We start from the raw sequence: 23,320 nt of genomic DNA on the forward strand, positions 1-23,320 counted from the left end.
TAATTTATTAAATTTTCGATTTTCCACATTACAATAAGATATATAAAAAATCTAAAAACTGAAAAATTGTAAAATCAAGCATCTAAAAAATTCGTTAAATGGAGAAGTCGAAATATCAAAAAATTGAGAAAGTTTGAATTAAAAAATTGGAATAATCGAAAAATAAAAAAATCCTCAAAACTGACATTGAAAATTCAGAAATCCAAAACTTGGAAATTCGAGAAATCGAAAAATTATAAATACAAAATCGAAAAATGTGAAATTTAAGAAATCAAAAATTGAAAAATCGAGAAAACGGCAAATCGAAAAATTAAAAAATTAAAAACTCGATAAACTGAAAAATGGAAAAACTGAAAATCGAGTGATTGAAAAACTGGAAGATCCCAAAATCAAGGAATCATAATAGCCCAAAGAAAAATTAAAAATTGAGAAATTCGAGAAATCCAAACATCAAAAAATCTAAAAACTGAAAAATCTAAAAATCGGCCATCCAAAAAATTAAAAAACGGAAACATTGAAAAATTTTAAACCGAGAACTTGAAAAATGGTTACATCAAAAAATTGAAAAATTTTTTTGATTTTTTCAATTTTTTGATTTATTAAATTTTCGATTTTCCACAGTACAATAAGACATATCCAGCTAAAATCGAAAGAGAAAGTTGTAAAAATTGAAAAATCGAAATCTGGAAAGTCGAAAAATCGAACGATCGAGCAAAAGATCTAAAATTTAAAAAATTGAAAAATTAAAATATCGAAAAATTGAAAAATCCAGAAGTAGAAAAACTCTAAAAACTGATATATGTATTGAAAATTGAGAAATCCAAAACATGTAAATTCAAGAAATCGATAAAAATAAAAAAATTAAAAAAAAATGTGAAATTTAAGAAATCAGAAAACTAAAAAATCAAAAAGGCAGAAAATCAAAAATTTAAAATTTACAAAATCTAAATTGAAAATCGATAAATTAAAAAATCGAAAACTTGAAGATTCGGAAAATTGAAAATCCTAAAACTTAATGTCGAAAATTGGAAAATCTAAAAATCTAAAAATCAAAAAAACGAATAATTGACCAACTGGAAGATCATAAAGCCGAGAAATCAAAATAGCTATAAGAAAAATTAAAAATTGAAAAATTTGAGAAATCGATACATCAAAAAATCGAAAAACTGAAACATCGAAAATTGAAACATTTAAACAATCAAAAAATTGAAAAATTTTAAATTAAAAAAATCCAATAATTGGAAAGCAGAAAAATCGAAAAATCAAAAAACTTAAAAATCAAGAAATCAAAAAGATCTAAAATTTAAAATACCAAAGAATCGAAGAAAATTCGAGAATTTGAAACATCGAAAAATTGAAAAATCGAGAAATCGTAAAATCGTAAGTCGACATATTACAAAATTTGAAAAATCTAAAATTTAAAAAATCGAAAAATTAAAATATCCAGAAATTAAGCGTGCTGGTAGGTAAGTTTTGTTGAAATAACCTTTTACTAATTTTTAAATTTAAAATTTTGACTTATTCAGTCATCTAAGGGCATCCTCGAGTGTTTTAATAATTGGATAATCCCAAAATTTTTTAGATTTTTTGAAAATTTCTCAATTGATACACAAATGTCAAAACTCGACTACTCCATGTGCAGCAAAAAATAAAATTATTTTTTGCTCTAAGAAAGACCACTCTTTTCGCAGACGGTGCTTCTGAACATGCTGTCCAGCGAATTCGTCCTCACCGACAACCCCCTCCCAGAAGACCAAGCCGTCTGCGGCATCTACCTCCTCAACCGCAACCTCTACATCTATGGGACTTCCTCTTGGGTGAAGTTCGATATGCGCGGCAACCGAGAGGACGACTTCTCCGCCACGGTGGACCGAACCGAGTGGCAAATCCTATGCAAGTCTCCCCCAAACTCCCCAAACCTTGCATAACCCTGCACTTGCAGCCATGGAGTTCGACAACCCCACCCAGCACCGGATAATCTTCTGGAAGGGCAACCTCGACGACCCCCGCATGCTCCTCCACTTCAAGCAAAGCGAAACCGACTTCGAGCCCTTCGACTTCCACAGCGCCATCGTCTTCTCCAAGGACAAATCCACGATGTACGCTTGCACCACCGAGGGCTCCTACGCCGTCACCAAGTACGCGCGCTGCGACGCCGACTCCAGGTGGCAGTTTGATCAGAATCTACCCAGGATGGAGAACGACGATTCTGAAGTCATGCTGCAGCTCAAACTGGACAAGCACGACCAAGTTCTTTTCGGTATTTAATTAAGTCCGGGTTCGTCAACTTGGCAAAATCAAGTCCTATAATTTTTTGAAAAAGCTGAATTGGTTTACCTTCCACCAATTTTTTTATTTTCATTTTCTTTATTTTTCGATTTTTCAATTTTTCCTTTCCTCAGTTTTTCAAATTCTTGATTTTTATTATTATTTTTTTCATTTCCTTTATTTTTTCAAAGTTTCTTTCGGTTTTATAATTTTTCGTGTATTCAATTCTTCAAAATTTCAATCTTTGAATTTTCAGTTCCTCAATTTTCCTATTTTTAAAATTTTCAATTTTGCAATTTTTGGGTTCTCAATTGTCCGATTTTGCGATTTTTCAAAAAACCGAAGGAACGTTTTTCCCATTTTTGATATCTCAATTTTATAATTTTGCAATTTTTTCTTTTTTTTATTCGAAAAGTTCAAAAATCGAAAATTTGAAACACTGAAAATCTAAAAATTGAATCACTTAAAAATCGAAAAGAATCAGTGACACGAAAAATTGGCACTAAAAGTCGGAAAGATTGAGAAATCGAAAAACTAAAAAAACGAAAAAATTCCAAATCGAAAAAATGCAAATGAAAGTACTGTAGAAACGAAAATAGGAGTTTTGAAAAACTAAAAATAGAGAAATTCGAAAAACAAAAAAGAATAATGAATCGAAAAATTGGCAAACCCAAAAAATTAAATGCCAAGAAATTGAAAAATTGAATAAATAAGAAAGTTTTACAATACCAAAATTTGAAAAGTGGTAAAATTATAAAATCGTAAAAATTTAAAATAAAAACTGAAAAAATTGCAAATTAAAAATTGAAGAAAAAATCGAGAAACTGAAACACCTACAATCCAAAAAATTCACACTAGAAAAAGAAAAATTATGAAATCAGAACAATGAAAAACAAAAAAGTAAATAAATAAAGAAAATAAAAACCCGAAGCGAAAAATTGCAAATCGAAAAATCGAAAAATTAAAAAGGAAAACTTGAGAAACTCAAATCGAAAATTGCAAAATCCAAAAATTGAAAAAATTCAAAAGATGGAAAATTGAAAAACTGAACAATTTAAACTTGAAAATTCGAAACATTACAAAACGAAAAACTGAAAAAAACAAAAAAAAATCGAGAAAAAGTAGAAGAATTGAAAAATCGAAAAACTAAAGAAACGAAAAATTACAAAATCGAAAACGTGGAAAATCGAGAAATTTAAAAATAAAAAAAAATAATGAATCCAAAAATTGGAAAACCCAAAAAATTAAATATTAAGAAACTAAAAGAGCGAAAAATTTTAAAAAATTGAAAACCGGAAAATTGCAAGACGAAAAATCCAGAAATTCCAAAAATTCACATGGAAAAAGAAAAATGATAAAATCAGAAGAATGAAAAATGAAAAATGAAAAAAAAATAAAAACCGAAACGAAAAATTAAAAATAAGTCCAGAACTAAAAATTGCAGAATCCAAAAAATTAAAAATGCAAAAGTTGGAAAATTGAAAAACTAAAAAATTTAAACTTAAAAACTAGCAAACCAAAAACTGAAGAAACAAAAAAATGCAAATTTGAAGAATTGAGAATTCGAAAAAAAATTAAAAACCAAAAATTAAAAAATCAAAAAAAAATTGAAAAATCGAAAAATTGCAAAACGAAAGACTGAAGAAATGAGAAATCGAATCATTGGAAAACTAAAATTCCAAGACCAAAAATCGAAAAAATTATTGAATTGAAAAATTGGAAAGAAGAAAAAATGAAGCGAATCGAAGAAGTGGAAAATTCAGACATTTTAAAATCGAAAAATTGTACAATCGTCAAAAATTAAAAATAAAAAATCGAACAATTGAAAAATTCAATAAATAAAAAAATTTAAAATTCAGTACATATTAATTGAAAAATGAAAAATTCCTAAACTAAGAAATTTTAAATTTTTTTTTTTTTATTATAATTATTATTACATATATTAAAATGGAAACTAGAAAAATTTAAAATCAAAAATTGAAAAATAGATAAACTGAAATATCTAAAACTGGAAAAATCCTTCCAGTTTAAAATTTTTTGCTTTTTCAATGTTCGTTTCTTCGTTTGGTTTTCGACTTTCCGATTTCTTGATTTCCAGATTTTTCAACTTCTGTTTCTCAAATTTTCGATATTTCAGTTTTACGATTTTTCAATTGTTGGAACAAATTTTTTTCGATTTCCCGATTTTTCATTTATTTATTTGAAATTTGAATCTTAAGTTTTCCCCTTTTTCAGTTATTCAGTTTCTCGATTTTTAATTTTTCGATTACTCAATTTTTCGATACTTCATTTTTGGGATGTTTCCGATTTGTCGATTTTTCAGTTTTTCGATTTTTGTTTTTTTTTTGTTGCGACTTCTCAGTTGTATTTTTTTCGTGTTTTCAATTTTTCTGTTTATGGATTTTTTTCAAATTTGAAATTTTTGAGTTTTTAATTTTTCGACGTTCTTAATGCGATTTCAATTTTTTGACGTTTAGATTTCTCGATTTTTCAACATTTTCAATCAACTTCTATTAAATTTTTCACTTTTTCGATTTTTTGATTTATAAATTTTTTTACTTTTCTTTTTGATTTCTCGGTTTTTCGGTTTTCCGATTTTTTGACTTTTCGGAGTTTCGATTTCTGGATGTTTCAATTTTTCAGTGATCCGATTTTGAAAATTTTCAATTTTTCGACTTTTAGTTTTCTCGATTTTTCAACTTTTCCGTTCAATTTCTACTAGAGTTTTCAGTTTTTCGATATTTTGATTTATAAATTTTTCGATTTTACGATTTTTTAGTTTCTCAGTTTTCAATTTTTGGATTACTTCATTTTTCGATAGGTACTTCATTTTTGAATTTGTTTCGATTTTTCGGTTCTTCAATTTCTCACTTTTTTTCTAATTTGTCAATTTCTCGATTTCTCAATTTTCTGCAATTTTCATGTTATAATTTTTCAATTCTTCAATTTTTCGATTTTTAAATTTTTAAATTTTTTGACTTTCCGACTTTTAGCTTTTTCGATTTTTTGCTTTTCCGTTTTCTCGATTTCTCAATTTTCTGATATTTTCGTGTTACAGTTTTTAAATTTTTCTATTTTTCAATTTTTTTGATTTTCCATTTTCTCGATTTCTCAACTTTTTGAAGTTTTGATTTTTCGAGTTTCCAATTTTCATCATCGTTTTTCTTTTTTTTTTTTGTTGTAGATTTTCAATTTCTCGATTTTTCGATTTTTCAGCTCTTTGACTCTTCAATTTTTCTTCGATTTTTCTTCGATTTTTCCGTTTTTCGATTTATCGATTTATCAATTTTTTAGGATTTCAGTTTTAAGAATTTTTAAACATTTCTATTCCTTTATTTTTATTTTTTAATAATAATAATAATAATAATAGCATACATTTGTAAATTGTTTTGCATTTCGATTTGCCAATTTTTCAATTTTTCGGTTTTTCAATTTTTCGGTTTTTCAATTTTTCAATTTTTTGACTTTCCGACTTTTAGTTTTTTCGATTTTTTTATTTTTCGATTTCTCGATTTCTCAATTTTGTGATATTTTCGTGATACAGTTTTTCAATTTTTCGATTTTTCTATTTTTCTATTTTTTTGATTTTCCATTTTCTCGATTTCTCAACTTTTTGAAGTTTCGATTTTTCGATTTTCCAATTTTCATCATCGTTTTTCTTTTTTTTTAGTTGTAGATTTTCAATTTCTCGATTTTTCGATTTTTCAGCTCTTTGACTCTTCAATTTTTCTTCGATTATTCCGTTTTTCAATTTATCAATTTTTTTAGATTTCAGTTTTAAGAATTTTTAAACATTTCTATTCCTTTATTTTTATTTAATAATAATAATAATAATAGCATAAATTTGTAAATTTTTTTGCATTTCGATTTGCCAAATTTTCAATTTTTCGATTTTTCAATTTTTCAATTTTGTGACTTTCCGACTTTTAGCTTTTTCGATTTTTTGATTTTCCGTTTTCTCGATTTCTCAGTTTTCTGATATTTTCGTGTTACAGTTTTTCAATTTTTCAATTTTTCAAATTTCCTATTTTTCAATTTTTTTGATTTTCCATTTTCACGATTTCTCAACTTTTTGAAGTTTCGATTTTTGGATTTTCCAATTTTCATCATCGTTTTTCTTTTTTTTAATTGCAGATTTTCAATTTCTCGATTTTTCGATTTTTCAGCTCTTTGACTCCTTAATTTTTCTTCGATTTTTCCGTTTTTCGATTTATCGATTTATCCATTTTTTAGGATGTCAGTTTTAAGAATTTTTAAACATTTCTATTCCTTTAGTTTTATTTTTTTAATAATAATAATAATAGCATAAATTTCTAGATTGTTTATCATTTCGATTTGCCAATTTTTCAATTTTTCAATATATTAATGTCAAAACATTAATCAACATCAAAAATCAAAATTTCTAAATTTTTCTATTTTTCTATTCTTCAACTTTTTGCTTTAATTTTTCGATTTGTCAATTTTTTACCTTTCCGATTTTTCATATTTACATATTTCCGACTTTTTGACGCTTGATTTCTCGATTTTTTGACTTCGGATTTGTCAATTTTTCAATTTTTCGATTCTTCAAATTTTTCATATTTTCGTTTATCGACTTTTAGATTTCTCGATCTTTCAATTTTTCCACTCAATTTCTACTAGATTTTTCAGTTTTTCGATATTTTGATTTATAAATTTTTGGATAGTTCAGTTTCAGCAATTTTCAACATTCTTAAATTTTTCGATTTTTCTTTCTTCCGATTTTTCAAATTTACAATTTTTCAGTTTTTACGTTCCATTTCTCGATTTTTCCATTTTTCGATAACTTAATTTTTCGATACTTCATTTTTGGAATATTTCGATTTCACAATTCTTCAATTTTTCGTTTTTTCTTTTGTTGCAACTTCTCAGTTTTATATTTTTGGGTTTTCGATTTTTTTATTTATGAACTTTGTCAAATTTAAAATTTTTCAATTTTTCAATGACTCGGTTTTAAAAATTTTCAATTTTTCGACGTTTAGATTTCTCGATTTTTCAATTTTTCCACTCCAGCTTCTATTAGATTTTTCAGTTTTTCGATTTTCCTATTTTTCAATCTTCCGAATTTTAAATTTTAGATTCTTCGATTTTTTGGTGTTTCGATTTCTTCATTTTTCGATTTTTATGTTTTAGATTTTCTGATTTCTCAATTTCTCGCTTTTCTGAAGATCTAAAATTGAAAAAACGAAAAATTAAAAAATCTCAAAATTGAAAAATCGAAAGCTAAAAACTGAAAAACTGCAAACCGAGAAATTGAAAAATCCATAAACTGAAAATTTTCACAATGAAAAAAAAATAAAATCAGAACATTGAAAATCCGAAAAATTGAAAAATTAAAGAAAATAAAAAAATTGCAAATCGAAAAATTGGGAAATTGAAATGAAAAATTTAAAAACCGAAAAAGTAAAAATGAAAACTCGTGAAACTGTAAATCGAAAAACTGCAAAATCCAAAGATTGAAAAACCTTCAAAAGTTGGAAAATCGGAAAACTGAAAAATTTAAAAATATGCATATCCAGCTAGACTCCGTCTAATCATGCAAAAATTGCCAAATGGAAAATTAAAAAATTCAAAAACTTGAAACAGAAAAATCGAGAAATCGAAAAATCGAAAAATCGTAAAGTCGAAAATGAAAAAACTGGAGAATCGAAATATTGAAAAGTTCCAAAACTGGAACAACGAAAAATCCAAAAATTGAAAAATTAACATTAAAAAAAAATTATAAAATCAGAAAAATTGAAAAAATTAAGCAAATAAAAAATCTTATTAACTCGGTGTTGCCAAGTTTACGGCTCCCTTAACCCCACTGTTGCCACCTAAGTCACACTATTATCACTCCAGGTACCACCAGCAACGGTTTCGTCCTGTGGGACTTCAACGACGAGAACAACATCAGCCGCGAAGCCGTCGTGCTCAAACTCCCCTACGGCACCCGGAACATCACCACCAGGATCCTCCAGTCCAACTCCGTCATGCTCAGCGGCCGCCGCAACTACGCCATCGCCGGCGTGCGCAAGAACCTCTACGTCTGGAGCATGCAGGACTACAAGCTGGTGAAAATCCTGGACGCCCACTTCGGCCGGATCATCCAGCTGGAGGCCCTCACCGTCGGCAACTGGAACAGCATCGTGACGTCGTCGATCGACCGCACCGTCAAGGTGTGGAACATCAACAACATCTTCGAGCAGGTGCACGTGATCGACAGGCACGAGCTCCAGGTGGACTCCATCAGCCTGTCGGACGACTTGAGTCTCGCGGTGACGGTTACGAGGAACTGCGTGGGGGTGTGGGACCTGAGGGTGGGGAAGCTGATGGCCAGACTAGCGGACAGTCCTCTGGGGGCGATTGTGACCCATGCCGTCATCACTCCGGACGGGAAGTACATAATTTCCGCGGAGTCGGGGAATTTTTTGGTTTGGTTGAGGTTGACAGAGCAGGTGATTTACAAGGAGGAGCAGCCGGGGATAAGGCAGTTGACGCTGATGAATGAGGGGACGAAGGTGGTGTCGATTTCGAAGCCGAGTAATCCGCCAGGCACGGATGTGGTGCGGACGGTGGCCACGGTGTGCATTCGGGAAATACCAGGTAAGAGATACTTTCATGTTTTCTCGAGGTTTCATGAACCATAGAGTACGGAAAAATAGGGTTTCCGTCTGTCTGTCTGTCTGTTTGTCTGTCAGTCCGCCGAAATTCTTGTATGTATTTTTATTTTAACTTCCAATTTCTAATTTTTCCATATTTAATTTTTTTTAATTTTAGATGTCTCGATTTTTTATTTTTCAAGTTTTCGATTCTTAAAATTTTCAATCATGTACAGTGACTTTCCGATTTCTCGATCTTTCAATTTTTCTTCGATTTTTCAGTTTTTCGATTTATCGAATTATGAATTTTTTTAAATTTAAATTTCAGGTATTTTCAATTCATATTTTTCCATTTTTCGATTACTTAATGTTTCGCTTTATCGATTTTTAATTTTTTTGATTTCTCAGTTCTTCGATGTTTCAATTTTTCAATTGTCCAAATTTTTAAATTTTCGATTTCTCAGCTTTTTGATGTTTTGATTGCTCAACGTCTCGATTTCTCGATCTTTCATCTTTCGATTCGTCACGTTTTATTCAAAATTTTACCATTTCGATTTTTCGATATTTCAATTTTAAATTTTTCCGTTCTTCGATTTTTCTATTTTTCAATTTCAAATCCGTTTTCGATTTTTCAACTTCTCGGTTTTTGATTTTTCGGTTTTTCAATTTTTTGATTTTCAAATTTTAAATTTTTCGATTTCTCCATTTTCCAACTTCTGATTTCTTAAGTCAGTTTTAGAAATTTTTAGTTATTTTATTCTTTAATTTAACGTTTTTTTTTCAGTTTTTCAGTTTCTCAATTTTTCGATTACTTATTTTTCGATTTCTCATTTTTCTGATGTTTTCGTGTTACCAGTTTTCAATTTTTTGATTCTTCGATTTTTTTATTTTTCAATTTTTCAATTTTTCGACTTTCCGACTTTTAGATTTTTAATTTATTCATTTTACCAATTACTCAGTTTCTTAACTTTTTGATGTTTCAATTGTAGATTTTCGATTTCTCGATTTTTCGGTTCTTTCAGTCTTCTATTTTTGAATTTCTCCAATTTTTAAATATTACAGTTTTCAATTTTTTGGTGTTTCAATTTCTCGGTTTTAGATTTTTCGGATTTTCAATTTGGAAAATTCTTGATTTTTCAATTTTTAATTTTCCGGACTTATCGAAATTTCGATGTTACGATTTTTTGATTGTTCAATTTTACGATTTTTTGATTTTCCAATTTTTCGATGTTCCAAGTTTTCAATTTTTCCATTATTTTTCGGTTCTCCAATTTCTCGGTCTTTCAGTTTTTCGACTCATAAATGTTAGGATTCTCGTTTCTCATTTCGCTTTTTATTTTTCAATTTTTACATTTCTTGGGTTTTTAAATTTTTCGGTTTTTAAAATTTTTAGTTTTTTTATTTTTCAATTTTTCGACTCTAGTTCTTTGGTTTTTCAATTTCTCAGTTTTTCAATTTTTCGCTTTCTAGATTTCTCAAGTTAAGTTTTAGGATTTTTTAGTAATTCGGTTCTTCAGTTTTCGATTTTTTCGATGTTTCAACTTTTCAGTTTCCCATTTTTTCCGTTATTTTTCGGTGCTTTAACTTGTTGATCTTTCAGTTTTCTAATTTTAGGTTTTTTATTCCTCGTGTTTCTTTCTATTTTTCATTTTTTGTATTTTTTTGGTTTTTAAAATTTTTAGTTTTTCGATTTTTCAATTTTTCGGTTTTAAAATTTTTTGATACTTTAACTTTTTGATTCTTCAATCTTTCAATTTTTAGATTTCTAGATTTATCGAGATTTCGATGTTTACATTTTTTGATTTTTCGATTTCTCGATTTTCCAACATCTGGTTTCTCAAGTTTTCGCTGTTTCAGTTTTAAAATTTTTTAGTAATTTGATTCTTCAATTTTTCGATTTTTTCAGTTTTTCAGTTTCCCAAGTTTTCAATTATTCTATTTTTCGGTTTTGCAATTTCTCATTTTTCTTTCAATTTCTGAATTTTCTCATGTTTTCGTGTTACGATTTTTCAATTTTTCGATTCTTCGATTTTTCAATTTTTCAAGTTTTGGACTTTCCGACTTTTAGTTTTTTAATTTTTTTGATTTTCCTATTCCTCAATTTCTTGAATTTTTGATGTTTCAAGTTCTCGATTTTCAAATTTTTCGATTTTTCAATAGTCCATATTTTAATTTTTCGTTTTTTTAATTGTAGATTTCGATTTGCAGATTTTTCGATTTTTCGCTTTTTAATTCTTCAATTTTTGAATTTTTCGGATTTTTAAAATTTAGAGTTTTTCGGTTTTTCCGATTTATAGAGTTTTTTAATTTGTAAATGTTTAATTTTTTAGTTTTTTACTTTTTATATCATTCTCGATTTTTTCATTTTTGAGTTTTCCGGATTTTCGATTTTTTGATTTCTCAATTTTTCGATCTTTCGATTTTTAAAATTTTCCGATTTCCCAATTTTTTAACATTTCAGATTTGGGAGATTTCAATTTCCCGATTGTTCAATTTTTCGGTCCTTCAGTTTTTCGATTTTTCAATTTTTCAATTTTTTGATTTCTGGATTTATCCAAATTTAGATGATTTTATTTTCCGATTGTTCAGCTTCCCGATTCTTTCGTGTTTTTGTTATTAATTTTAAATTCATTAATTTTCCAATTTTCCAATTTTTAATTTTTCATTGAAAACTCGTGAAACTGCAAATCGAAAAATTGTAAAATATAAAAACTGAAACATTCAAAAGTTGGAAAACAGAAAACCTGTAAAATTCAAAAATGAATGAAAACTCGGAAAGTTGCATTTCGTAAAATTAAAGAAACAGAAAAATGAAAAATTGAAAAACTGAAGAAACGAAAAATTGCAGACAAAAATTATTGAAAAAAACAAAAATATAAAATAAACGAAAAATTGTGAATTGAAAAATAGAAAAATTGAAAAGTCGAATAAATGAAAGAGTTCTAAGACTCAGAAACTAAAAACAAAAAAAAATTAAATCCTAGAATTAAAAAAGTGAGAGATTTTTAAAATTGTCATTATTACGTATTGAAAATGAAAATTATAATTGTGCAAATCGAATATTAAAGAAACGAAAAATTGAAAAATCATGAAACTGAAGAATCTAAAATTGAAAAAATGAAAGCCGAAAAATCGAGTAAATGAGAAACCGAAAAATTGCAAATCAAGAAATTCAAAATCCAAAAATTGAAGCATTTTGCATTGAAATAAAAGAAAATTGGAAAAACAAAGAAAAGAAAAAAACCTAAAAAAAATGCAAATTGAAAAATTGGAGATACGAAAAATTAAAGATCTATTGAAAAATTAAAAATTGGAAAGTCAAGAAATTTTAGAGCGAAAAATTGCAATATTTAAAAATTGAAGAAACGAGAAAAATGAAAAAGTGAAAAATCACAAATGGAAGAAATGAAACATACACACAAAAAATCATAAAATCGAAAAAATCGAGAAACGCAAATTGAAAAATTCAGTAGTTGGAAAATTAAAAAACTGAAAAATTTAAAACTTTGCAACTTGAAAAATTGCAAATCGAAAAACGGAGGAAACAATAAAAATTGAAAAATTGGAAACTCAAGTAATTTCAAGATTTGAAAATTCAGAAATTCAAAAATTTCTTATTAAAATGAAATAAAAATTGTGAAATCAGCACACTGAAAAACCGAAAAATTGAAAAATAAAGATATTTTCAATTTTTCAGGTTTTCGTTTTCTCAATTTTTCAATACATGTTTCAATTTTGGAAAATTTTCAATTTCTGGATTGTTAAATTTTTCCATTTGTTTAAATTTTTGAAAATATTTGAGTTTTCAATTTTTGGTTATTCGATTTTCCAACTTTTCGACTTCCCGGTTTTTCGATTTTTCGGCTGTTACCTTTGAGACTTTTAGATTGAAGTAGAGAAGTAGATATATATAAGTAGATATGTTGGTAGATAAGTAGACAAATAGATAATTGATACTTAGATAAACAGATAAGTTAACAAGTAGATGGATAGACATGTAGATAGATAAGTAGAAAACTAGTTAAGCAGATAAGTAGACATAAGTACATAAGTAGATAAATAAGTTTCGATTTAAAAAAAAAAATCGATTTTTGCTTTCTTGATTTTCCAAATTTTCAACCTCCCAATTTTCCAACATTTCACTTTTGGTAATTTTTCGATTTTTCGTTTTTCAAATTTTAAACTTCTCTGTAAATAACTTTCGACCAATTTTTTCTAGGTGGGGAGATGGAGTACAGTTTCGAGTACCCCGTCCGCAGCATAACCGGAGTACCTTTCAAGCCGGCGGTGATCACCTCCGACAGCCTCCACCTGGTGGTGGTGGCCGCCGACAAGACCAACCGCGACTGCGTCATGGTTTACAACGCCACCAACGGAAACCTAGTGCACAAGATATCTCTAAAAGCCTCCGGAATCAAAGACGTGGGAACTCTGGTGGCCATGCCCCACAAAGGTCACCTCATAGCCGTCATGAACATCGACAAAGGCGGCATCATCGACATTAAATCAAAGAAGCACCTGAGGAGCGTGCCCAAGTGGGGCGGAAGCGTCACCAAAGACGGAAAGTACGGGTTGTACGCACCTTCGAGGTAACCAAAAAACGCAAAACTGTGTGACAGTCTCGACAAATTTGAATTTGAATTTTCAGAGGGGGTCTGGAGCTCCTGGAGCTGAAAAAGGGTCAAAGTGTCAGGACTTTCATCCCGAAAGTAGCCGAAGGTGTTTTCACTATTATTTGTCTTTTTAATAAGACGGATGAGTACGTTTTGTACTACCACAGTGGGCGAAAAACGTTGAGGGTGTTCCGGTAGGTGCATGATCTAGGGAGGGTGTATTTTTTATTTTTTGACGAATTTGTAGAACTAGTGATGCTACCATGGTTGCAAATTACCGTGTGCAAGCTGAATTGACGGCTGTGGAGAGTACTCCGGATGGGAAGGCTCTGGTTTTGGGGACGGTAGATGGTTGTGTTTCCGTTTTGGCTATTGTTGATACGGATAATCAAGAACTGGACGATTATCTGGCTGAAATGCCTTCCAGAGACGAAGAGGTATGTGGGTACTGCTTGTGGCCAACTAAGAATAAAAAATTTAAGAAAAAACAAAAAAAGTCAAAATTTGTGTGTAAAAAAAGTCAAAATTGTATAACATTTCTCAATTTTCATATTTTAGTTTTATAATTTTTTAGTTACCTATTTGATTTTTCGATTCTTTAATTTTTCATATTTTCAATTTTTCAATTCTCCAGGTTTTTGATTTTTCAATTTTTCGATTTTTAAAATTTTCAATTATTCGATTTTTGGATTTTTCATTCTTTCAATTTTTCCATTTCTTTCCGATTTTTTAGTTTTTCGATTTCTCGATATTTAATTTTTTCAATTTTTCAATTTTTCGATGTTTCGATTTCTCGATTTTTCAATTTTTCCATTCTTCAAATTTTAGACATTTTAATTTTCGATTTTTCAAATTTTCGATTTCTCAGTTCTTCAATTTTTCTGTTTTACAATTTTTAAATTTTAGATTTTTCGATTTCTCGATATTTTATTTATTCGATTTATTTTTCGATGTTTCGATTGCTCAATTTTTAAATTTTTAGATTCTCCAGGTTTTTGATTTTTCAACTTTTCCATTTTTCAGTTACTTTTCGATTTTTCAATTTTTCGATGTTTCGATTTGTCTAGTTTTCAATTTTTCAATTCTTCAAATTTTCGATTTTTCGATTTTTCGATTTCTCAGTTCTTCAATTTTTCTGTTATTGAATTTTTAAATTCTAGATTTTTCAATTTTTTGACGTTTCGATTTCTCCATTTCTAGATTTCAGGTTTAGATTTTACTTTTTATCAATTTATCGATTTTTAAAATTACTGATTTTTTGGATTTTCGATTCATATATTTTTCGATATTTCGGTTTTAGGATTTTTCGATTTTTGATTTTTCAATTTACCGATTTTTTACGTTTTAGTTTTCTCAATTTTTTATTTCTCGGTTCTTCAATTCTTCACATTTGCAATTTTTGGATACTCCAGGTTTTTGATTTTTCAATTTTTCGATTTTTAAAATTTTCAATTATTCGATTTTTGGATTTCTCGTTCTTTCAATTTTTCCACTTCTTTCCGATTTTTCAATTGTTCGATTTCTCGATATTTTATTTTTTCGATTTTTCAATTTTTCGATGTTTCGATTTCTCGATTTTTCAATTTTTCGATTCTTCAGATTTTAGACATTTTAATTTTCGATTTCTCAATTTTTCGATTTCTCAGTTCTTCAAATTTTCTGTTTTTCAATTTTTAAATTTTTGATTTTTCAATTTTCGATTTTCCGATTTCTCGATATTTTATTTTTCCGATTTTTCAATTTTTAGATGTTTCGATTGCTCAATTTTTCTATTTTTAGATTCTCCAGGTTTTTGATTTTTCAACTTTTCCATTTTTCAGTTACTTTTCGATTTTTCAATTTTTCGATGTTTCGATTTCTCTAGTTTTCAATTTTTCAATTCTTCAAATTTTCGATTTCTCAGTTCTTCAATCTTTCTGTTACTGAATTTTTAAATTCTAGATTTTTCGATTTTTTGATGTTTCGATTTCTCCATTTTTAGACTCCAGTTTTAGATTTTACTTAAAATTACTGATTTTTCGGATTTTCGATTTATATATTTTTCGATATTTCGGTTTTAGGATTTTTCAATTTACCGATTTTTTAAGTTTTAGTTTTCTCAATTTTTTATTTCTCGGTTCTTCAATTCTTCACATTTGCAATTTTTGGATAGTCCAGGTTTTTGATTTTTCAATTTTTCGATTTTTAAAATTTTCAATTATTCGATTTTTGGATTTCTCGTTCTTTCAATTTTTCCATTTCTTTCCGATTTTTCAATTTTTCGATATTTTATTTTTTCGATTTTTCAATTTTTCGATGTTTCGATTTCTCGATTTTTCAATTTTTCGATTTCTCAGTTCTTCAATTATTTTGTTTTTCAATTTTTAAATTTTGGATTTTTCAATTTTTGATGTTTCGATTTCTCCATTTTTTGCACTTCTCGGTTTTAGATTTTTCTTTTTAACAATTTATCGATTTTTAAAATGACTAATTTTTCAGTTTTTCGATTTTTCGATTTCTCGATATTTTATTTTTTCGATTTTTCAATTTTTCGATGTTTCGATTGCTCAATTTTGCAATTTTTAGATTCTCCAGGTTTTTGATTTTTCAACTTGTCCATTTTCAGTTACTTTTCGATTTTTCGATTTCTCGATAGTTTATCTTTTCGATTTTTCAATTTTCCGATGTCTCGATTTCTCGATTTTTCGATTTCTCAGTTCTTCAATTTTGCTGTTTTTGAATTTATAAATTTTAGATTTTTCAATTTTTTGACGCGTCGATTTCTTCATTTTATAACTTCAGTTTTAGATTTTTATTTTTATCAATTTTTCAATTTTTAAAATTATTGATTTTTCTGCTTTTCGATTTATCAATTTTTCGATATTTCGGTTTTAGGATTTTTCAGTTATTTGATTTTTCAATTTACCGATTTTTTAAGTTTTAGATGTCTCAATTTTTTATTTCTCGGTTCTTCGATTCTTCACATTTTCAATTTTTGGATTCTCCAGGTTTTTGATTTTTCAATTATTCGATTTTTGGATTTCTCGTTCTTTCAATTTTTCCATTTCTTTCCGATTTTTCAGTTTTTCGATTTTTCGATTTCTCGATATTATATTTTTTCGATTTTTCAATTTTTCGATGTTTCGATTTCTCGATTTTTAAATTTTTCGATTCTTCAAATTTTAGACATTTTAATTTTCGATTTTTCAGATTTTCGGTTTCTCAATTTTTCGATTTCTCAGTTCTTCAATTTTTCTGTTTTAGAATTTTTAAACTCTAGATTTTCCAATTCTTTGATGTTTTGGGTTTCTCCATTTTTTGGACTCTTCGGTTTTAGATTTTTCTTTTTATCAATTTATCGATTTCAAAGTTATTGATGTTTCGGCTTTTTGATTTTTCAATTCCTTGATTTTTCAATTTCCGATTTCTCAGTTTTACGATCTCAGTCAATTTTTTGATTTTTCGAATTTTCGATTTTCAATTTTTCGATGCCTCAATTTTGGGATTCTTCAATTTTTCGATTCTTCAATTTGTCGATTTTTTAAATTTTCTACATTCCGAATTTTGAAATTTTAGATTTTTCAAGTTTTCAAATTTTTTAATTTCAGATTTCAGATTTTTCAATTTCTTGATGTTTCGATTTCTCGATCTTTCGGTTTTTCTACTTCTTGATTTTAGATTTTTCGGCTTCTCAATTCGTCGATTTTTCGGCTTTTCGATTTTTCAACATCTGATTTCTCAAGTTTTCGACACTTCAGTTTTAGGATTTTTCATTTTGTCGATTTTTTAAGTTTTAAATTTCTCGATTTTCGATTTCTTCAATTTCTCCATTTTTTGGGCTCGGTTTTTGATTTTTCTTGTTACCAATTTATCGATTTTTAAAATTATTGAATTTTCGGCTTTTCGATTCTCAATTTTTCAATTTCCGATTTCTCAATTTTTCGGCATTTTCAGTTATTTGATTTATCAATTTTCCAATTTCTCGATTTTCAACTTTTCGACGGCTCAGTTTTGATTTTCAATCTTTCTATTTTCCGAAATTTGAAATTTTAGATTTTCAATTTCAACGAATTTTTTCATTTCATATTTCAGATTTTTCAATTTCGGGATGTTTCGATTTCTCGATCTTTCGATTTTTGACTTCTCGGTTTTAGATTAGATTTTTCGACTTTAGAATTTTTGATTTTTCGATTTTCGACTTTTTCGACTTTTATATTTTACGATTCCTCGAATTTCCAACTTCCGATTTCTCAATTTTTTGATATTTTAGTTTTACGATTTTTCAGTTGTTTCATTCAATTTGCCGATTTTTAAAATTTTCGATATCTCGATTTTTCAATTTTTCTATTTTCCGAATTTAGAAATTTTTGATTTTTCCACTTTTCGAATTTTTTAATTTCAGATTTCAGATTTTTCAATTTCGTGATTTTTCGATTTGTCGATCATTCGATTTTTCGACTTCTTGGTTTTAGATTTTTCGGTTTTTCAATTCTTCGATTTTAAAATTTTTAATTTTTCGAGTATTCGTCTTTTCGATTTTTCAACTTGATTCTTCAATTTTTCAGTTTCTCAATTTTTCGATAAATTCGTGTTCCGATTTTTCAATTTTGTGATTGTTTAATTTTTCGATTTTTCAGTTTTTCAGTTTTTTGACTTTTCGACTTTTATATTTTACGATTTTTTGATTTTCTCATTTCTCAATTTCTGGACTTTTTTTTCAATTTTTCGATTTTTCACTTTTTGTTTGATTTTTCAATTATCTGTTTATCTATTATTCTATACTTCTCTACTTAAATCCAAAATTATAAAAATCGAAAAACCTAGGAGTCGAAAAGTCGAAAAATCGAATAAATTAAAAATCGAAAACTCTGATTTTTATAAATCGAAAAATTGAAAAACCAAAAAGTCGAAATCCGGAATGTTGAAAAATCTAAAGATGGAGGAATGGAAACTACAAAAAATTGAAACATGTAAAATTTTAAAAATGGAAAATTTTAAAATCCGGGAATAAAAAAAAATTCTCAACATGTATTGAAAAATTGAGGAAAAAAAAATGAAAAATAAAAAAAAACGAGAACTCGAAAAGTCAAAAATTTATAAATTCAAAATTGAAAAATCGAAAAACTGAGAAACGAAAAACTAAAAAATAGAAATGTTGAAAATTTGCAAAATCTAAACATGGAAAAATTCAAAAATTCAAAAATCTAAAAGTTAAGATGCCGACATATCGAAATGCCGAGAAATAAATAAACGAAAAATCGGATAATTAAAAAAATCGAACAATTTAAAAATCAAGAAACCAAATATGTATTTTAAAAATCGAAAAATGAAAAAATTCTAACACTGATTAATTGAAAAATTGAGAAATCGAAACTTGAAAGATTCGGAAATCGTAACATCAAAAAATTGTAAAATCGAAAACTAAAAAATCAAAAAATATAAAATTTAGGAAACCGAAAAATGGAAAAAACGAAAGACTGAAAAATCGAAAAGAAAACGAAAAATCGAGTCATTGAAGAATCCAAAAATCGAAAAACCAAAAAAAAGTCGAAAAATCGATTAAGAAATCGAGATTTCGAAAAATCGAAAATATAGAATCGCCAAAAATTGAAAAATTGTAATACTGAAATAGCGCAAAATCCAAAAATCAAAAAAAATGGGAAATGTAAAAATTAAAAAATCCAAAAATTGAAGAATCAAAAAACTGAAAAATCCCAAAACTGAAATATCGAAAATCTGATAAATCTTTAAAATCGAAAACTCGAATACCTACTTAAACATTTTAAAAATAGAAAAATTGAAAAACCGAAAATTCGAAATCCGGAAAGTCGAAAAATCTAAAGATCGAGCAATCGAAAGTACAAAAGATCGAAAAATCTAAAATTTAAAAAACGGAAAAATTTTAAAATCCAGGAATAGAAAAATTCTAACATTGAAAAATTCAAAAATTCAAAAATGTAAAAGTTAAAATGCCGAAATATTCAAACACCGAGAAAAAAATTGGAAAGTGGAATAATTGAAAAATCGGTAAATTGAGAAACTACTAAAACAGAATTATTGAAAAATTGAGAAATGGGACCTTGAAAAATTGAGAAATCGAAACATTAAAAAATCGAAAAATTGAAAAATCGAAAAACTGAAAAATAACTAAAAATCGATTGATTGAAAAATTTAAAAATTAATCGAAATTGAAAAATTGAAATATTAAAAAATTTTAAAATCGGGAAGTCGAAACATCAAAAAGTCGTAAAATCGAAAAATTGAAAATTCTAAATATGTAAAATTTAAGAAATCAAAAAATTGAAAACTCGAAAAACTAAAAAATAGAGAAAACGAGAAATCGAAACATCTAAAATTTATAAAATCGGAGTTGAAATATCGAAAAATTGAAAAATCAAATTGAAATGTCCAGAAATTTATAAATCGAAAAGCCGAATTACGAAAACCAGAGAAATCCCAAAGTTGAATATCTGAAAAACAGAAAAATCGAACGTTCTAAAAATTGAAAAACCAAAAAATTTAAATCCGGAAGGCCGAAAAATTGAAAGATCGGGCAGCCTAACAAAATTTAGAAATAGAAAAATTCCCTAAACAGAAATGTTGAAAAATTGAGAAATCGAAACATCAAAAAATCATAAATCGAAAAATGGAAAAATCGAAAAACGTAAAATTTAAGATTTCAAAAAATTGAAAAATCGGAAGAACGAAAAACTGGAAAAGCGAAAAATCTAAAAATCGGAAAATCGAAAAATCGAATAACTGAAAAATTGTAACATCGAGAAATCGAAACATGAAATGCTCCAGAAATCGAAATAAGCCAAATGGATTATTAAAAATTGAAAAATTGAAAAATCGGACCAATTGAACAATCGAAAAATCGAAATGTTCTAAAATTTAAAATGTCGAAAAATTAAAATATCGAACAACTGAAGAATCCAAAAATAGAAAAAGTTGAAATTGAAACATCAAAAAATGGAAGAGTCGAAAAATCTAAAAATTCAAATATCACAAACCCCAAAAACGGAAAAATTTAAAAATTGAGGAATTGAAAAACTGAGAATCCAAAAATCGAGACACTGAAACATTGAAAAGTCGAGAAATCGAGAAATAAGAAAATCGATAAGTCAAAAAGTCGAAAAATCGACCAATTCAAGACAGGTAAAAATTTTAAAATCGAAAAATTGAAAAATCGAAACAATAATTATTAACCAAAAAATTGAAAAATCGTAAAACTGAAATATCGGAAAATCGAAAATTCAAAAAAATAAGCAACTGAAATTTCGAAATTTTAACCTCTCTTTTTACAGTGGAAGAAAAAAGTGAACAAAATGAAGGCAGCCACTCGTTTCAAGGCCGTCGGCTCCATCGCGAAACTTTCAACCGTTTTCGCCAACAACGTAACCAACATCCTCAACTCCGCCGCAGAAGAAATCATCGAAGAAGATTAAACAATCAATAAAATAGGTGTTTTATTTATTTATAATATTCCCTCATACATCATATATTTTACATTCAATTAAAAGGTCGTGTCGTATTTTTGAAAAAAATTTAAACAGTTTTGGGTGCTTCTAGTATATTTTTTAAAAGAATGTGAAACGTTCGTGGAAGCCCATAACGTTTCGTGGAAAATCGTGAAAAATTTTTGGGGCTCCTGGTGCTTTATTTTTGAGGGAGTTTGAAACAATCTTGGAAAGATTGTCTTTTTAGAAATGATAATCATATCATTTGTGTATGTATTTTATTTGTATAATGTATCGTTAATCTCCAATTTGTCAGAAGTTGTACACATCTCGTTAAAAAAAAAATAGTAAAATAAAATATTTCAATCCCTCAGTAGCTGTTGTATTTTGAACTTCTGTTTCGGTGTCAGATTGATAACATCCTCGGCTTTCGGCGGCGTTATCACGGGATTGAGAAACTCCCTGTGAATCCGAACACCACTCAGTGCCCTCGACTGCGATATCTCCTGCTTCCTGACTTCCTTCAAGAACTGAAGTCTTTGTTTGGTGGCAGCTTTCGTGTACCTCTGCCTACAGACCACGTAACTACAAAAAACAACCAACTACAAAATTCACCAAACCCTGAAACTACCCACTAGGGCAACTGGAGGTGCCTGTAACTCGGATCTTGGCTATCATTGATGGTCAGCTTTTCGCAGCTCAGCTTTGGCACCAACGGAACATTAGTTTTTGACTTAGACCTCAAACGCAGTTCCTCGACGACGGTGCTGGCACTTAGTTCAGGTTTACTTTTGACCACGGCGATCTGGGTTCCACTAATTGCCTCCAGTGTAGTGGAGGCAACTTCAACCGATATCTCGTCGTCCATCTTCGAAGCAACTTCTGACGTTTCTGAGTTTCAAGAAGGTGTTTATGCGTTGCTAGGCGTCGCTGGAATCCGCTACGGTTTTGTTTACGGATGTATCGATTCTGGAAGTTCATAATTCAGCGTGTTTGGTCTGTTGTTTTTAGTACAGCAGCTGAAAATTTAGGTTGAATTAATGAGATATTAAAGCACACAATGATTTTTTTTAATAAAACAATAACTCGACGCGAAATTGTAATAAGGCAGCAGTTATTATACATTTTATACAAGAGTGACCTCAAAAATAAATATTGGTTAATTATTAGAAGTTAAAAGTAATTTCAAACTGAAAACAACTCTTTCCTCGCTTTCGCTCTCTTTCTCTCTCTTCTCCGGCCTTATTTCTTCTCTGTTTATCTCTTCGTCTCTCTCTTCCTTCATTTTTCATTTTTCTGTCCTTCCTATTACTACCTTCTCATCCTTTTTTCATCTCCTCGTCCTTCCTGCCCCTCTTCTCTCACTCTTTCTTTCTCTCCCCTTCTTCTGGTTCAACTTCCTTTCTCTCCCTCACTGTAAAAAATATAATTTTACCCTACGTAAATATAATAATTGTCCATATTAATGAAGTGATTTTACCTCAATTCTTCATTTTCTCCTTCTTTCTATTTCCTTCATCCTCTCTTAATAACCCCCCTCTTTCTCGTCTCTCTGCTTCACCTCTCTCTTTCTCTCTCATTCTTTTCTCTCTTTCCTTGCTCTCTCTGTCCCTTCCCTTTCACTCTTTGTCTCTCTTCTCTGTCATCTCTCTATATCACCTCCCCCGCTATCTTATCTTTCCCTTTCTTTCTTTCTCTTTAGTGCTTCCCTTTTTGACATTCTACATTGCTCACTTTTTCCTCGTTCTCCCTCCTGTCCCTACCTACCCCCTCTCAAATTCCTGTCTATCTCTTCCTCTTTCCTCTAACTTTCCTCCCTGCCTCCTTTTCCTCTACCGCTAACTGTGGCTCCTTCATCTCTCTTTGCTTTTTGCCCTCTCCCTCTCTCTCTCTCTCTCTCTCTCTCTCTCTCTCTCTCTGCTTCCTCTCCCTTCTTGCTCCCTTTGCTTCATTTCACTCTCCTTCCTCTCCTTCTCGCTTCTTTTCCTTCTCTCTCTCTCTGCCTGTCTGCCTCTTCTTCACCTCTTCTGATTTCTCAAGTTTTCGACAAGATTTTTCAGTTACTTGATTCTTCAGTCCTTCAGTTTCTCAATTTTACGATAAATTCGTGTTCCGTGAAAAATCAATTTTGTGATTGTTTAATTTTTCGATTGTTCAATTTTTCGAATTTTCAACTTTTATATTTTACGATTTTTTGATTTTCTCATTTCCCATTTTCTGGATTTTTGCGATTCTTCACTTTTTTTTAGTTATCTGTTTATCTCTTATCTATTTATCTACTTCTCAACCTATCTACTTATCTGTTTATCTATTTATCTATTATCTATCTTATTTTTTCTACCTATCGCTTAATTTCGTTATATACTTCTGTGCTTATTTACTTATCTGGTTATCTATCTAC

General features: G+C 28.6%; 2 protein-coding genes across 2 annotated transcripts in view; one reads left to right on the plus strand and one right to left on the minus strand.

Moving 5' to 3' along the window:
• Positions 1-21,248, plus strand: part of LOC135133728 (NACHT and WD repeat domain-containing protein 2) — a 35,390-nt gene extending 14,142 nt beyond the window's left edge. Inside the window, exons 7-13 of the mRNA XM_064062215.1 lie at positions 1,692-1,893; positions 1,943-2,260; positions 8,128-8,871; positions 13,087-13,456; positions 13,516-13,674; positions 13,728-13,917; positions 20,767-21,248. Of these exons, the coding sequence (XP_063918285.1) occupies positions 1,692-1,893; positions 1,943-2,260; positions 8,128-8,871; positions 13,087-13,456; positions 13,516-13,674; positions 13,728-13,917; positions 20,767-20,907 (2,124 nt within the window). The 3' untranslated portion in view covers positions 20,908-21,248. The remainder of the gene's footprint in view (positions 1-1,691; positions 1,894-1,942; positions 2,261-8,127; positions 8,872-13,086; positions 13,457-13,515; positions 13,675-13,727; positions 13,918-20,766) is intronic.
• LOC135133727 (uncharacterized) lies at positions 21,184-21,886 on the minus strand. The gene is made up of 2 exons (XM_064062213.1): positions 21,555-21,886; positions 21,184-21,504 (listed from the first exon to the last, which is right to left on the minus strand). Exons 1-2 carry the CDS (start codon positions 21,785-21,787, stop codon positions 21,282-21,284), a joined length of 456 nt encoding a protein of 151 aa, XP_063918283.1. The 5' UTR covers positions 21,788-21,886; the 3' UTR covers positions 21,184-21,281.
• Between the last annotated feature and the right edge of the window lie 1,434 nt (positions 21,887-23,320).

Source organism: Zophobas morio, unplaced genomic scaffold (assembly GCF_036711695.1).
Source record: "Zophobas morio isolate AGI-343-1 ecotype UQ-CSIRO unplaced genomic scaffold, CSIRO_AGI_Zmor_V1 ptg000022l, whole genome shotgun sequence".
NCBI lineage: Eukaryota > Metazoa > Arthropoda > Insecta > Coleoptera > Tenebrionidae > Zophobas > Zophobas morio.